Source organism: Haematobia irritans, chromosome 2 (assembly GCF_050003625.1).
Source record: "Haematobia irritans isolate KBUSLIRL chromosome 2, ASM5000362v1, whole genome shotgun sequence".
In the NCBI taxonomy this organism is placed as follows: Eukaryota; Metazoa; Arthropoda; class Insecta; order Diptera; family Muscidae; genus Haematobia; species Haematobia irritans.
Window position 1 is genome coordinate 4,193,676 of NC_134398.1, and position 16,388 is coordinate 4,210,063.

General features: G+C 31.5%; 1 protein-coding gene across 2 annotated transcripts in view; it reads right to left on the reverse strand.

Moving 5' to 3' along the window:
* Nucleotides 1-4,950: 4,950 nt before the first annotated feature.
* The window catches only part of LOC142223294 (ADAMTS-like protein 1), a 129,867-nt gene continuing 118,429 nt past the window's right edge, over nucleotides 4,951-16,388 (reverse strand). For both annotated transcript variants that reach the window (XM_075293162.1, XM_075293160.1), the window contains exons 16-18: nucleotides 10,237-10,465; nucleotides 9,838-10,048; nucleotides 4,951-5,571 (exon numbers count right to left, since the gene is read on the reverse strand). In XM_075293162.1, the coding sequence (XP_075149277.1) occupies nucleotides 10,334-10,465 (132 nt within the window). In that variant the 3' untranslated portion in view covers nucleotides 4,951-5,571; nucleotides 9,838-10,048; nucleotides 10,237-10,333. The remainder of the gene's footprint in view (nucleotides 5,572-9,837; nucleotides 10,049-10,236; nucleotides 10,466-16,388) is intronic.

Genomic DNA, 16,388 nt, shown 5'->3' on the forward strand with positions numbered 1-16,388 from the left:
CAAACAAAGACCATAATTTAAAATGTATTCCTCTCAACAATTGAAAACTTTTCTTTCTTTTCTAAAGTGGACCATTTGGAAAGTCTACTGACTCATCATTGTTCAATCAGTATCAGATCAAACCGAGAGTTGTATGTCTTTGATAAATGAATCACACAAGCGTTTTATCCACAATCATCAGCCTAAACATTTGGTAGCATAATTCCAACAAGAAAATGACTACGAATATAAAAGAAAAAGCGACAAATTAAAAAGGCATTGAATTTCTATGCTCCATGACTACAAACGATGGCATGTGCCGACATTAAGGCGTCTTCATCGAATCCAAATTTTTCTTTGGTTAGAAAAATTGGAAGTTTAATCGAGCACTTGTGTTGTGTCTGCTCTAGTGGATGGATGGATGGTTGGTTGGCTGGATGAATGTGATGAAAATAATTTCGATTTATGGTCATGACTTCATTAAATCCTGAATGAATGCGATGTTTCTTCGCATTAAGGTTCATTGACCTTCATCTCAGTTTGTGTACTATGGTGTGCTACTACTGCAGTGTAATCAAAATCGACAAACGTTCTATTCATGTTCATTATTGGTCTAGAATTTGTCTGATGGTATTAGTCAGAGGTCATGCCATGGCATTCGTTCTGATGGCGATGATAGTGTTTTAAAGTGTAACATAAGATTTTTTTTTCTTGTTGAAGATTTGCTGTAGCCATTTGCAAAAGTTGACAAAGACAGCTAAAGAAAAAAATTTCACAGGCATTTAATGCTTATATATGAACAGCATATTAACAGGTTGGCTGACACATAGATGGCGTCGCTAGTATTAAATGCATATTATTTTTATATAGCACCAACCTTCAAATGATTCGTATCAAAATTTGACGTCTGTAAGTCAATTAGTTTGTGAGATAGAGCGTCTTTTGTGAAGCAACTTTTGTTATTGTGAAAAAAATGGAAAAACGGGATTTCGTGTTTTGATAAAATACTGTTTTCTGAAGGGAAAAAATACGGTGGAAGCAAAAACTTGGCTTGATAATGAGTTTCCGGACTCTGCACCAGGGAAATCAACAATAATTGATTGTTATGCAAAATTCAAGCGTGGTGAAATGAGGACGGTGAACGCAGTGGACGCCCAAAAGAGGTGGTTACCGACGAAAACATCCAAAAAATCCACAAAATGATTTTGAATGACCGTAAAATGAAGTTGATCGAGATAGCAGAGGCCTTAAAGATATCAAAGGAACGTGTTGGTCATATCATTCATCAATATTTGGATATGCGGAAGGTCTGTGCAAAATGGGTGCCGCGCTAGCTCACATTTGACCAAAAACAACAACGTGTTGATGATTCTGAGCGGTGTTTGCAGCTGTTAACTCGTAATACACATGAGTTTTTCCGTCGATATGTGACAATGGATGAAACATGGCTCCATCACTACACTCCTGAGTCCAATCGACAGTCGGCTGAGTGGACAGCGACCGGTGAACCGTCTCCGAACCGTGGAAAGACTCAAAAGTCCGCTGGCAAAGTAATGGCCTCTGTTTTTTGGGATGCGCATGGAATAATTTTTATCGATTATCTTGAGAAGGGAAAAACCATCAACAGTGACTATTATATGGCGTTATTGGAGCGTTTGAAGGTCGAAATCGCGGCAGAACGGCCCCATATGAAGAAGAAAAAAGTGTTGTTCCACCAAGACAACGCACGGTGCCACAAGTCATTGAGAACGATGGCAAAAATTCATGAATTGGGCTTCGAATTGCATCCCCACCCACCGTATTCTCCAGATCTGGCCCCCAGCGACATTTTCTTGTTCTCAGACTTCAAAAGAATGCTCGCAGGGAAACAATTTTGCTGCAATGAAGAGCTGATCGCCGAAACCGCGATTTCGACCTTCAAACGCTCCAATAACGCCATATAATAGTCACTGTTGATGGTTTTTCCCTTCTCAAGATAATCGATAAAAATTATTCCAAAAAACAGAGGCCATTACTTTGCCAGTGGACTTTTGAGTCTTTCCACGCTTTGGAGAGGGCTCACCGGTCGCTGTCCACTCAGCCGACTGTCGATTGGACTAAGGAGTGTAGTGATGTAGAAAATTTTGTCAAAATTTTATTTCTATAGAAAATTTTGTCAAAATTTTATTTCTATAGAAAATTTTGTCAAAACTTTATTTCTATAGGAAATTTGGTCAAAATTTTATTTCTGTAGAAAATTTTGTAAGAATTTTATTTCTGTAGAAAATGTTGTCAAAATTTTATTTCTATAGGAAATTTTGTCCAAATTTTATTTCTATAGAAAATTTTGTCAAAATTTTATTTCTATAGGAAATTTTGACAAAATTTTATATCTATACGAAATTTTGTCAAAATTTTATTTCTATACGAAATTTTGTCAAAATTTTATTTCTATACGAAATTTTGTCAAAATTTTATTTCTGTAGAAAATTTTGTCAATATTTTATTTCTATAAGAAATTTTGTCAAAATTTTATTTCTGTAGAAAATGTTGTGAAAATTTTATTTCTGTAGAAAATTTTGTCAAAATTTTATTTCTATAGAAAATTTTGTCAACATTTTATGTCTGTAGAAAACTTTGGCAAAATTTTATTTCTATAGGAAATTTTGTCAAAATTTTATTTCTGTAGAAAATGTTGTGAAAATTTTATTTCTGTAGAAAATTTTGTCAAAATTTTATTTCTATAGAAAATTTTGCCAAAAATTTTATTTCTGTAGAAAATGTTGTGAAAATTTTATTTCTGTAGAAATTTTTGTCAAAATTTTATTTCTATAGAAAATTTTGTCAAAATTTTATTTCTATAGAAAATTTTGTCAAAACTTTATTTCTATAGGAAATTTGGTCAAAATTTTATTTCTGTAGAAAATTTTGTAAAAATTTTATTTCTGTAGAAAATGTTGTCAAAATTTTATTTCTATAGAAAATTTTGTCAAAATTTTATTTCTATAGAAAATTTTGTCAAAAGTTTATTTCTATAGAAAATTTTGTCAAAACTTTATTTCTGTAGGAAATTTGGTCAAAATTTTATTTCTATAGGAAATTTTGACAAAATTTTATTTCTATACGAAATTTTGTCAAAATTTTATTTTTGTAGAAAAATTTGTCAACATTTTATTTCTATAGGAAATTTTGTCAAAAATTTATTTTTCTGTAGAAAATTTTGTCAAAATTTTATTTCTATAGAAAATTTTGTCAAAATTTTATTTCTATAGGAAATTTTGACAAAATTTTATTTCTATAGGAAATTTTGTCAAAATTTTATTTCTGTAGAAAATGTTGTGAAAATTTTATTTCTGTAGAAAATTTTGTCAAAATTTTATTTCTATAGAAAATTTTGCCAAAAATGTTATTTCTATAGAAAGTTATCTCCAAATTTTATTTCTATATAAAATTTCTACAAAATATAAAATGTTTGCATAATTTTGTATATATGTATACAGAACATTTTATTTCTATAGAAAATTTAAAAAAAATACCGATTTGACGAAAATGGACCAAAATCAACCAATTTCCATTTGGTCCGATAAATTTAAAAATTAATAATTTTTTAGACCAATCGGACCAAAATGGCAACCCTGAAGGGTATTTAAGATTCGTCTGGCCGAACCTACAGTCGTTCAAATCAAACATAGACAGCATATGAGCTAATTTACAATTTAGAATATAATGTGAAGAAACTTTAGACATCGGCAACTAATTCCACAACCCAAGTAATTCGATACCAGATGACAGTCTTTAATGGAATTTTGTACGCAATCCATGATGGAGGGAACATAAAATTCGGCCGCATTGTGCGTGGGTAAAATTGTTCCACCATCGGTATGCTTTAGTGAAATTTCACTACGGTCTCCTAAGCCAATGAAACTGAATTCCGTCAGTGTGTACGTGCTACTTCGTTCTAATAATTGTAAAAATTGGTCTACCCTCTAAAACTGCGTCGATAAGTTAACGTTTGACATAATATCCTATTATATGAAGCTCATCCTGGATTTCAAAGATTTTCCTTTCCAAATATTTCCTCTTTTGGAAAATTAAATGGCCAAATAATTCCAAAGTATACCAACCAAAAAAAGAAACTACAACCAGGAAGTAATTTTCGGTTATTATTATCGGTTTCCTAAAACAAATGTTGTTGTGGTTTGGCGTCTGTCTTTGCAGGCGAACAAATTTGGGGTTTAAGGTTAACCACCACATGCACTACAATAACGGAAGATAGGGCAAATAAATGTGCAAATATTCCACGGATTACTCGGATGTTCGATGCAATGGGAAAATGTCGCTATTTGGTATAAACTCTAGCATGTTAGTCACCCAAAAGCCAACTGAGTCCGGGCAAAACTTTGTGGTATAGAATCACAACTTCTCATAAATTCACACACACACCACCACCACACTAGGTCACTAAGGAAAGTTAGGATATATCTGTTACTCTCTGTGTGTATGTGTGTGGGAGGATTACGCATTAATATTTCTACTTCAAAACGGAAACTTTAAATTTTGCAAATAATCCTGTTTTGTTAGAGAAACTTAAATTCAATAAAATTATGCAAGGACATGAATGCAACTTTAAGCAAATGCCGATAATCTCAATGAAATATTTTAAATTAAATAAAAATCTGGTCAAAGCGATCTATGATGAAACTCCCGTACGTAGGGAATTCATAAAGGGAAGTCGAAGAAAGAGATGATCGGTATCAGCTACTCGATTCAAGTAGGCTAAATATATTTCTATCCCAAATTCATTCGAGAGCTATCATTTAAAACATCCGATAGTCGAAATTTGCCCAAGATACTGCCCATCAAAAATTAACTTGTTCCCAGAAATTTTCGACCTATAATGTTGTCGTTAAAAACATTCACATTTTTGTTTATAGAAAAACATAATTTTAGTACTTACCATCTTGCAATGAATTATTTAAAATTAAAACATAATTATATTTTTAATTTGATATTACTTTTAATTAAATATTTTTTTATTTCATACATCTCTCATTGACATTTTAGACAAAATTAGAAAACAAAATTTTATTTAATTTTTTTTTTAAATTATTTTTTTTGTTTCTTTGGGGGATTTAGTTTTTGTTGTTTTTTGTTCCTTACATTAAGTACCATATGTATGTTCTTTTTTAGCAATTAAGTATGTGAGTATGTATTCGTAGTTAGGCAACAAATTATACAAATTAAGAAAGAAATTTTTATTAATTATTTTTAATTTATTTTTAATTCTTTCCATACTTTTGTTTTTTTTTGTTGATGTTGTTGTTCGTCTTCTTCTTATTAAATTACATTAATTTAGAGGTCAACATTTGTTTATTTCATAAAGGCACTTGGGATCAATACAAAATAGTCTTACATATTAGAAAAGATCAATTGCTGTATAAAAGATAAAGAAATCTCTCTCTCCTATCCTGGTAACAACAATGCGAACCAATGGCATGGATTTTTTTAATTGAATTGAATCTTTTGGTTTTCTTTTTGGGTGGCATACCAAACCATACTACAGGATACGATGAGGCTCGATCCCCTGGTGACAACAAAGAACATTTGGGGGGGCTAAACAGGAGAGAAGAAAGAAGATACAAGAATTTTTAATTAAATTTGTTTAATAATGAATAAATAATAAAAATATTTTTTTTAAGTTTATTATTATCTTCGTTCTATGAAATGAAGATGTAAGTCATGGCTCTAAAATCCAAATAAAAATTTATTGTCATGTCATAAAATTTAGGTGGCACAATTTCTGGATCAATATTTTTCCAATGCATATGAGACATCAGAGGTGTGCGCGTGACACGCGTGATTCACTCGTGAATCACGTGAGTCGTGAACAAAATCCAAAGCAACTCCCGTGAATGTGCGTGAATGGGACTAAAATAAATATGTCGTGCGTGAGCGTCGGTTCGTGAATGTGCGTGAATAAAATTCCTGCAAAATCACGCTCACGAAAATAATCAAGATTTAATTCACACTTGTATGTTAACTGAAATTAATTTAGCTCTCGAACTGTATTCTATTTTTGAATTGTGTTACCTTTGCTGATTTCCTTTGGAAAGTATCGTGAGTCTCGTGAATTTGTCGTAAATCACATACATTGTCGTGAATCGTGCGTGAACCTGAGTCTTTCAAAGTAGTTCGTGCGTGAGCGTGTGTGAGTACTGGTTTTCATTTAGTGAATGTGCGTGAGTGTGATTGGCTACCACACGTATCGTGCGTGAGCGTACTTTTTTGCTTTGTGAATGTGCGTGAGTGTGAGTGAAATTTCAATCACGCGCACACCTCTAGTGGATATGGAATTATTTCCGTGCGTTGATGGAAAAATTAATCTTGGATTTTGTGCTTGGTAAAAACCAGTTTTGATGGCAATTTTAGGACTTTCATATAACCCAGATAAGAAGAAAGGGCATTGTTGCCAAAAGTAGAGGAAATTCCCTATATGTAGGTTTTTTCCCCAATATTTAGCGTCTTGTAGGGACGTAGGGGATCAATGTAGGGATTTTTTCACTCAACACAATTTTCAATAATTTTTGCATTTTGGTGGCTCTAGAGGAGGAAATTAGAAGCTGGCCAGGCTTGATCTATAACACTGTGTGGTAACCACGGTTAACACTCGTGCCAAAAAAAAACCTACCAAAATTTGGAGAAAATCTTATCACAAATCTAACAAACAAATAGCACAAATAGTTGTTATCGATGTAAGTAAGATGGTATTGCAAATGAACCATATCGGTCCACTTTTACGTATAGCCCCCATATAAACGGACCCCCAAATTTGGCTAGGGTCTCTAAGAGAAGCAAATTTCATCCGATCCGTCTGAAATTTGGTACATAATGTTAGTATATGATCTCTAACAACTATGCAAAAATTGGTCCACATCGGTCAATAATTTTATATAGCCCGCATATAAACTGATCCCCCGATTTGGCTTGCGGAGCCTCTAAGAGAAGCAAATTTCATCCCATCCAGCTGAAATTTGGAACATGGTGTTAGTATATGGTCTCTAATGACCATCCAAAAATTGGTCCACATCGGTGCATAATTATATATAGCCCCCATATAAACCGATCACCAGATTTGACCTCCGGAGCCTCTTGGAAGTCTAAAATTCATCTGATTCAGTTGCTCTTTGGCACGTGGTGTTAATATATGGCCTCACCCATGCAAACATTGGTTGAAATCGGTCCATAATTATATATAGCCCCCATATAAACCGATCCCCAGATTTGACCTCCGGAGCCCCTTGGAAGAACAAAATTCATCCGATTCGGTGGAAATTTGGAACGTGATGTTAGTATATGGTATCCAACAACCATGCAGGAATTGGTTCATATCAGTCCATAATTATATATAACCCCCATATAAACCGATCCCCAGATTTGACCTCCGGTGCCTTTTAGAGAAGCAAACTTCATCCGATCTGGTTGAAATTTGTTACGTGGTGGTAGTATATTATATTTAACAACCATGCCAAAAGTGGTCCATATCAGTCCATAATCTTATATATCCACCATATAAACCGATCCCGAGATTTGGTTTTGGAGCCTCTTGGAGGAGCAAATTTCATCAGAGTCAGTTGAAATTTGGTACATTGTGCTACTAGCACAGTTATGGCAGTTAACAACCATGCCTAACTGGTCCACATCGGTCTATAGTTACACTGAAAAAAATATTGTCGTGAGGTCAAAGATTTCATGTCTTTAAAATACGAATGCAAATTTTGCTTAGCACGGAAGACGCAATTCTCTACCATAAAGTTTTTTTCCTTGTCCAAAAGTCGATAAACTTTTCAATGAAGTCATATTATCCTTATAATTAAGTGATTTCACTTAAAAATGGGTATCATAACATGAAAGAAAAAAATTGTTGGCTAAGGTCTACATGACTTTAATAACTCAGAAAAATTCTTTACATTTAATGAAATTGTCTTTAAATTTGTTGCCTTTTTGCGTCTTGACTACGAAGCAAAAAATCGTTCAAATATAGGACATATTTTTCAACACTTCATTTTAAAGACGTTTATTACTTGAAACATATCATAATTTCTACTGGAAGTCAAGTCTTAATTTGGAAAATAAAGTTGTTGTTAACTCGTTTTAAAGGACTTTTATGGCATATGAAGAAAAAAAGCTGAAAAAGCGAAAAATTAAAATTTGCTTCCTAGAAGCAAGTACACAAAACCCAAATTTTAAAGAGAATTTTGTCTTAAAAGTATCCTTACTTGTATTCTCCGCTTCTTTGGCTCGGAATCAATGCCACAATTTTTAAAGTAAAGACAAAATATTTGGAACCGGGCATGCTTTTTTTCAGTGTATATATAGCCCTCAGATAAATCGATCCCCAATCGCACAAAAATTGGTCGATATCAAGTTCATAATTGTATATAGCCCCCATATATTCGACCCCCATATTTCAATTATGGCTCTCTACCACGTATGGACTAACTCACAATTTAGAAAACGATGTTAAGAAGTTGTAAGATACCACAACCCAAGTAATTCGATTGTGGATGACAGTCTTTAGTACAAGGTTGTACGCAATCCATGGTGGAGGGTACATAAGATTCGGCCTGGCCGAACTTACGGCCGTATATACTTGTTTTCTACTAAAAAGTGTGGATATCATCAAAAGATCCAGAGCTATAGATTTGTGATGATGTCCCTACAAAAATTGTAGAAAAATTTTTGTTGCAAAGATGTTTAGTCCCATCATTCACTAAAAAAATGTTTATGTGGATCCAAAGATTTTGAATTTCCTTTAGGGATTCCTTCCTTCTTTAAAATAAATTGGCTTTAAATTTAGGACCAATAAAATTAAACATTGAATACAGAAATCATTTATCGAATTTTCGTTCTCTCTTCCCGCTATATTAATAACACAAGTGCCAGTTTAAAATCCAAATTATGCCGGATACTTCTTAACCCTTTGACTACCGATGTCTACTTGGGAGAACATTCGAAAACGACACCAAACTCTATCTCCCCATTTAGTTTCGATTTATTTCTCGATGTTTTTTTAAGTAGAGGCTTTAATCTAAATAAGCTATAAATATTTGCCATATAGTGAGCCCTAAAATGCCTTTTTTAACCTTTTTAACAATAAACGAAAAATACGAAATTTTAAGACCATTTTTCTACTGTATGTTATGTCTTCAGTAAATGAACTATCACACAAAAAATATAGCAGGTATTCTTTTGGGTTCTTTTTTGTATTTTTCTCACACTCAATAGATATAATAGGTTAAAAAGCGTTTATTTTCATAAGGCCATTTGGTCATAATTCATGAAACAAATTTTCAGAACAAATTCATATAGCTCTTGAAGTGTTCTAGATGATGTTAGTATAAGTAAACAAAAGTAAAGTTTTCAACATTAGGTTTACTTCGGTAGTGTAAAGGTAAATTCAAAAAAAAAAAAAAAAACTTTAAACCAAATATGCAAAATAAATTTTAGCCTATATTTAAAGCGTTTTTATCTTAAATCTAAAGATTCAATATTTCAGTAGATTTAAGGATGATTTCTTTAAATCACAAATGTGATTACCCAAAGGAAAATTGGCCTCGGATCAAAGACATACGAAATTGACGAAGGGAAACAAATTTTCAAAATTTGTTTCCTAAATGTAATAAAAAAATGTCAAAAAATGTCAAAAAATGTCAAAAAATGTCAAAAAATGTCAAAAAATGTCAAACATGGATATAGACTTTAATTTAATTAAAATTTCATTATTTTATAGAAATTTGTGTAAATTGCACATTCTAAAATTTATCTTTAATACCAAATAAATAATTTTACAGTGTTTTTTTATTTTATTTCAATTCTTACCTCTGTTCAGGACTTTAACACATTGTAAACCATCCCATCAGCTTTTACACTGTGGCACCATTTATTTTGGCCTTAATGGTCTTCTCGTATTCCTTGGACATACAAGATTTATAAAATCGAGTTTATAGCAATCATTTGCGGCGGACTCTGTGGCATTTTTCAGATGTTTTGTATTTTGTCAAATACAGATTTTCGTAAAAAAAGAGCAAAGCTGAAAGGAGAAACAAAAAAATATTTTTATTAATTTAAATATCAAATATATATATATTTTTTAAAATGATATATATATTTTTTTTAAATATCAAATATATATATATATATATATATATTTTTTTTAAATGATTTTAATAAATATTCGTAGAAATATTAAAATTTAGTGCAACACTTTTTCATACTTACTCTAAAGCCTGGAACAGCGACTCGAGATATCGGCGAACACTGCGTCAACTGATTCCGCAGCAGTTTGAATATTTCTTGCTAACGATATCGTTACCAGCTACATTTGCCCAAGTAGCTGCAGCATTATCACAGGCAATGTGAAAAAAACAATCTTCATATGTGTAGCAGAGGATTCCAAAGACGTATTCAAAACTTGAAAGAAATTATTTAACGAAAGATAGCGTTGGATCTAAGACAAAAAGAAATAAGAAAAATATTTTTTTTTAATAAATTTAAAATTTAATTAAAAATTGTTTTAATATTATTTTTGTCAGATTTTTTTGTTATTATTTTTCTCCAAATAATATCAAAAAATATTATGCATATGTTCCCCACACAATAATATGACCTACTTATATGATTGGATATTTTACCAATGAAAAGGCTAAATCAACATTTATTGTGGCTGAGGCCTCATTTACTGCGTTAGAGCCTTCATTGCAAATGGTATTGCTGCTGCAATTTGCAATTGGCAAATATGGAACCACATGCTACAGAAATAAAAATGAAACTGAAATTTGAAAAAAACACACACACGCACACAATCATACAATCCTTTCATTTGGAGTAAAAATTACAACACTTCGTAGTATGTGTGCTTTGGTATGATTGGTAAGATCCGAATTTAAGCACATTCGATACAATCATGAGTGAAGCAGTAACATTGAAACATTGATTTCCCTTAGGTCAATCGAACCACAACCACGAATCCCAAGTACAAACAAAACTGAACTTTTATTCATAGACCAAAGTCCATATTCATTTCATATTCAAAATGGACACAGGATTAGTCGACTAATCACCTATGAATGTGTGTGTGTGTGTGTGTGAGTGATTGCAGTAGGCTAATTGTGATTGTCTGGTTTTGAAAATTTTTGGTCTTAGTCATAGGAAACTGAATTTAGAATTACAGCAAAATGTTTTCATTGAAAAAAGAAGCCAGTTGAATACTGTAGCGACAAAAAGGAAATAAAAAAATCTTTTCTCCCGAACTAAAGACAAACACAATTCCCCTTTTTAAAAAAATATTTTCCTTAAGATCAAATAAACCCAAATTTAGGACTAGTCGTTGCAAAACTTTTGCCAATATTCTTTATTTATTTTTAAAGAGTCAAAAGAAAACTTGGTTAGTTCAAAAATTACATTCCTCAGAAAAGAGAATCTTCTTTCAGTGTATTTACAAGTTCAGACCAGTCTAATATTACTCAGTCCGTGAAGATACCATATGCATTGATATACTCATTCCATTATTAAATTTTGCTAAATGCTCAGGGTGGATCCCTGAGTCGATATAACCATGTCCGCCTGTCCGTCGGTCCGTCCGTCCGTCTGAACACATTTTTGTGATCAAAGTCTAGGTCGCAATTTAAGTCCAATCGCCTTCAAATTTGGCACATGTTCCTAATATGGGTCACAATATAACCCTGTTGATTTTGGAAGAAATCGGTTCAGATTTAGATATAGCTCCCATATATATCTTTCGCCCGATATGCACTAATATGGACCCAGCAGCCAGAGTTTTATACCGATTTGCTTGAAATTTTGTACAAACATAACACTTAGTCGTATAGTCAAGTGTGCAAAATTTGACTGAAATCGGTTCAGATTTAGATATAGCTCACATATATATCTTTCGCCCGATATGGACTTATATGGCCCCAGAAGCCAGATTTTTGGCCGAATTTGGTTTAAATTTTGCACTAGGAGTACAATTAGTAGTATAGTCAAGTGTGCAAAATTTGATTGATATCGGTTCAGATTTAGATATAGCTCCCATATATATCTTTCGCCCGATATGGACTAATATGGTCCTAAAAGCCAGAGTTTTGGCCCAATTTGGTTGAAATTTTGCACAGGGAGTAGATTTAGCATTGTAGCTATGCGTGCCAAATTCGGTTGAAATCGATTCAGATTTAGATATAGCTCCCATATATATCTTTCGCTCGATATGGACTAATATGGTCCTAGAAGCCAGAGTTTTGGCCCAATTTGTTTGAAATTTTGCATTAGGAGTACAATTAGTAATGCAGTGAAGTGTGCCAAATTTGATTGAAATCGGTTAAGATTTAGATACAGCTCCCATATATATCTGTCGCCCGATATGGACTAATATGGTTCTAATAGCCAGAGTTTTGGCCCAATTTGATTGAAATTTTGCACAGGGAGTAGATTTAGCATTGTAGCTATGCGTGCCAAAAGTATGCAACCATATTTTAATTGGAGATATTGGAAGTAGACAAATAGATCTTCCCATTAAATGAATCTTTTTGAAAAAGCAAAAAAGGGAAAACTGGCCTTATTTCACCATATTTTTTATTATTTCCAGTTTTCGAGATGTGTCTCTTTCTGTGGCAATCTATACAATTAAATATTTTAATTTATTTACAACTCTTTCCGAATAATCCTTCATAGTATGGATTAATTATAATAACATAATTTGTAAATGATATTCCCTATTCTCATTAATACATATTCCATTCGGCAAATAATAGTCGTGTTTTCCTACGCAATAAATACTAAACAATCCCTTCCCACCAATAAATTTAATAATTTTACCACTAACGCCTAAAAGTATGCAAACATATTTTAATGGGAGATGTTGGCAGTAGACAAAGAGATTTTCTCGTTAGAACAGACTATTTCATTGATCATCCTTGAGAAAAACAAGGGGAATGTGGTCATTAGATTAATAGAAATTTATTTTTAGCTTAATACTAGACCAAACAGTTTATTTAATTCTTGTATCTTGCTTTTATTTCTTTAATTATTTTCTTGTTTGATTTTTTTTCTTTATGATTTTATTACTTCCGCCTAAAAGTATGCAAAAAATGTTAATGGTAGATATTGGATGTAGACAAACGGAATCATCAAAGATCATCCTTTGGTAAAATAATGGTAAAGTAGCTATTGGAATAAAAACCTGTTATTACCAAAAGTTTTTTTTCAAGTTTTTAATGAATATTGTTAGTTTTCTTTTGAGGCGGTCTTTTTGTATCAATTTGATTCGGTTATAAAGATACGATTACTCCATGAGTACCTAAAAGTAATAATAATTTTATCCACACTGAAAAAACAGTGAACTGCTGGGTTCACTGACAGAAAATTTTAGGTAATTTTAGAAAATTTTAACTAAACTGTATTAAAAATACAGATGCCACGAGGATTTAACAAAAATAAGTAAATATATTTTTTTTAATTTTTATCATTTTTCACTTATTAAAGAAAATTTCGTAGTTTGAAGGACAAAACAATTTGATTTAAAAAAAGCAAAAACGTCTTTAGTGCCATGTGAAGTTCAAGATGGGCGCATAATTGGTAAATATTACAAACTTTAAGAAATTCTGAACTATTTTGTGGGAAACACGAATTTTTTTAATCTTTATGCTTCATTTGTGTATAATAGTTAATTTAACTAAAGTACGCAAAAAAATTATAAAAGTCATGGACACTTTCTTAGAACGTCATAATTCCATGAACTAAAATAGAATTATTGAAATATAGGGTTCAATTTTTTTTGCGTGTATGTGGGATCTGCAATGGGGATACACTATTCCACATTTCGACTGATCGACTAACTCTTTGTATAAAAAGACTATATCGTCTGCAAGTTTCAAAATCGAATCGGCTTGGGAAAATCTAGTCAAATTAGCATTTCGATTTTTGATAATGACAAAAATTTGCTTACGTCAACGTCAACTTTCAATTGAAAGGAGAATTTTTTAAAATCCAAATTTCGGCAGACGCGACATCAAAAAAAGATTTTTTAAATTTTTAAAAAGTAGAAAAAAAATATATATATATTTTTTATAAATTTTCAATAAATCTTAAAGACATGTTTTGCACAAGGCAAGTTTTCGAAAATTTTTATAAAGTTGATAATCGAATTTTCCAATTCAAAAAAAGGTAGCTAATCGGCTTTTGCAAAAATGGATTTTTACAAAATTCTAAAAAGTCAAAAATTTGAACTTTTCATTCTCATTACAATACCATGATTCATAAGCAAATAGAAATAGAATAGAATAGAAAAAAATATTTATTTGTCTGATTCAGTCAATCAGTACTCACATATTTTAATTTTTTTTTCATCCCATATATTCCTTATATTCGCAAATATATCTCAAATCGTTTGCCATTAAAAAATAAATTCCCAATAATGTCTTTCCTCATTTCCAAGGATAATGGCTTGATTGATAAAGGCCTAATTATGCTAATCGATCAAAGATTGAACATTGAACATTTTAATAGAAAATACAGCACTCACTAATTGGTCCTATATATTTCTAAATAGATTTAATTTTATAGATGAAAACAAATAGGCTTTAAAATTTGGAAATTTTTTGAAAATCATGAATTTTATTTGCCTTCAAAAACAACAGCTTTGCTGTCTGACTATCAAAGAAAACTAAGGATGATGTTTGAAACAGAATTTTGATGACAACCGTTGACCAGTGAGTGATTGCTGGTGGACGCAAAACTAATGGATATTTTTGGATAAATCCTAAGGTACACATCTATACATAACAACGGTAGCAACGATGATTCCATTCTAGGTTAAATCGACACACAGGTATAGGAGGGTTTCCAAAAAAAAAAGATGCAAAAACATTCTAACGGCTGAGATCTATATGAATTCAAAAAAATGTTGATCTATTTTGTTTTATCAGTTGTTAGTTGTTTTATATAAAATATGGACTTAGTCTATTGTGTCATGAAATTTAGTCATATGAAAGCTCACCAACACATCATGTTCCAATTAGCCTCGGGCCACTTTCTAAATAAGCCATAATAAAAGCAACGTGTTTCATGGCAACCGCAACTAACTAATGTTTATTTGCTTTTTTCCATTCAGTTTTTGTTTTCAATTTTAGGGGAAAAATGAAAAACGGCATTTTTGTTCACACCTAAATGGAAACGAATGCAAATGTTTGACAGAATTCAGAGTAAAATTTACCCATTTAATTGCAAAAAAAAAAAAACAAAAAGAAATATTATCTGAAGTGATATGACAGTATTTTATATTTTATGAATTCGAAATGAATCCAAATTTCCATAATAAATATCCACAAATTCATGAAACTTCGCAATGGCTGTCAGAATATCAGCAAGGTGAATTATATTCATAGGAGAGATTTTTATGAGACATGCGGTACTCAAAACAAAGGAACATATCATGGAAAAATAAAGAAGAAATTTTCATAACCATATCAAGGATTGTTACACACAAAAAAATGTTTTTTTTATTAATTAAGGAAATTAATTGATCCACTTAATTTTTTAATTGAAATGTCTTCAATCACAGAAATTGATAGTATCAATAAAAAAAATTAATTGGAGGTCAGTTAAACAATTAATTGATCCAATTAAAAAATTAATTGATACTATTAATTTTTGTTTCAATAAAAAAAATTGTGGAATCAATTAAATTTTTAATTGAATATTTTTTAAAACTCAATTAAAATTTTAATTGGAAAAATTTCGTGGATTTTTTTTCTGTGTACCGACGAGTTCTATTTCCCTTAAATAAATAATAAAAATTATCTAAAATTTCGTCCGACGGATGTCCATCATTTCAACAGCCATTGCAATGAATTTGCATCAATTCTTAAGGTGCGATGCGATATGGGGTTTTTGGAAGTAAATTAAAAAATTTTGCAATATTTTGTCAAATGAATAATTTTTATAATTTTATGATTTTCAATGCATTCTAACTACTAACTGAAATATTTGATCTCAAATATTTTCAAAAATTCGCAATTTTTATACCCTTCATCACTACTGTGGTACAGGGTAAAATAAGTTTGTGCATTTGTATGTAACGCCAAGAAATAGTGGTCATAGAACCATCTTTTAGTATACCGATCGGCTTAGAATTAAATTCTGAGTCGATTTAGCGATGTCCGTCTGTCTGTCTGTCCGTCCGTCTGTCTGTATATGTAATTTTGTGCACAAAGTACAGCTCGCAATTTAAAACCGATTGTCCTCAAATTTGGCATAGGGCCGTTTCTTGGGACAGAGACAATCGCTATTGGTTTTGGAAAAAATCGGTTCAGATTTATATATAGCTGCCATATATATTTATCCCCGATTTGGTCATATACCGTACATCTAAATAT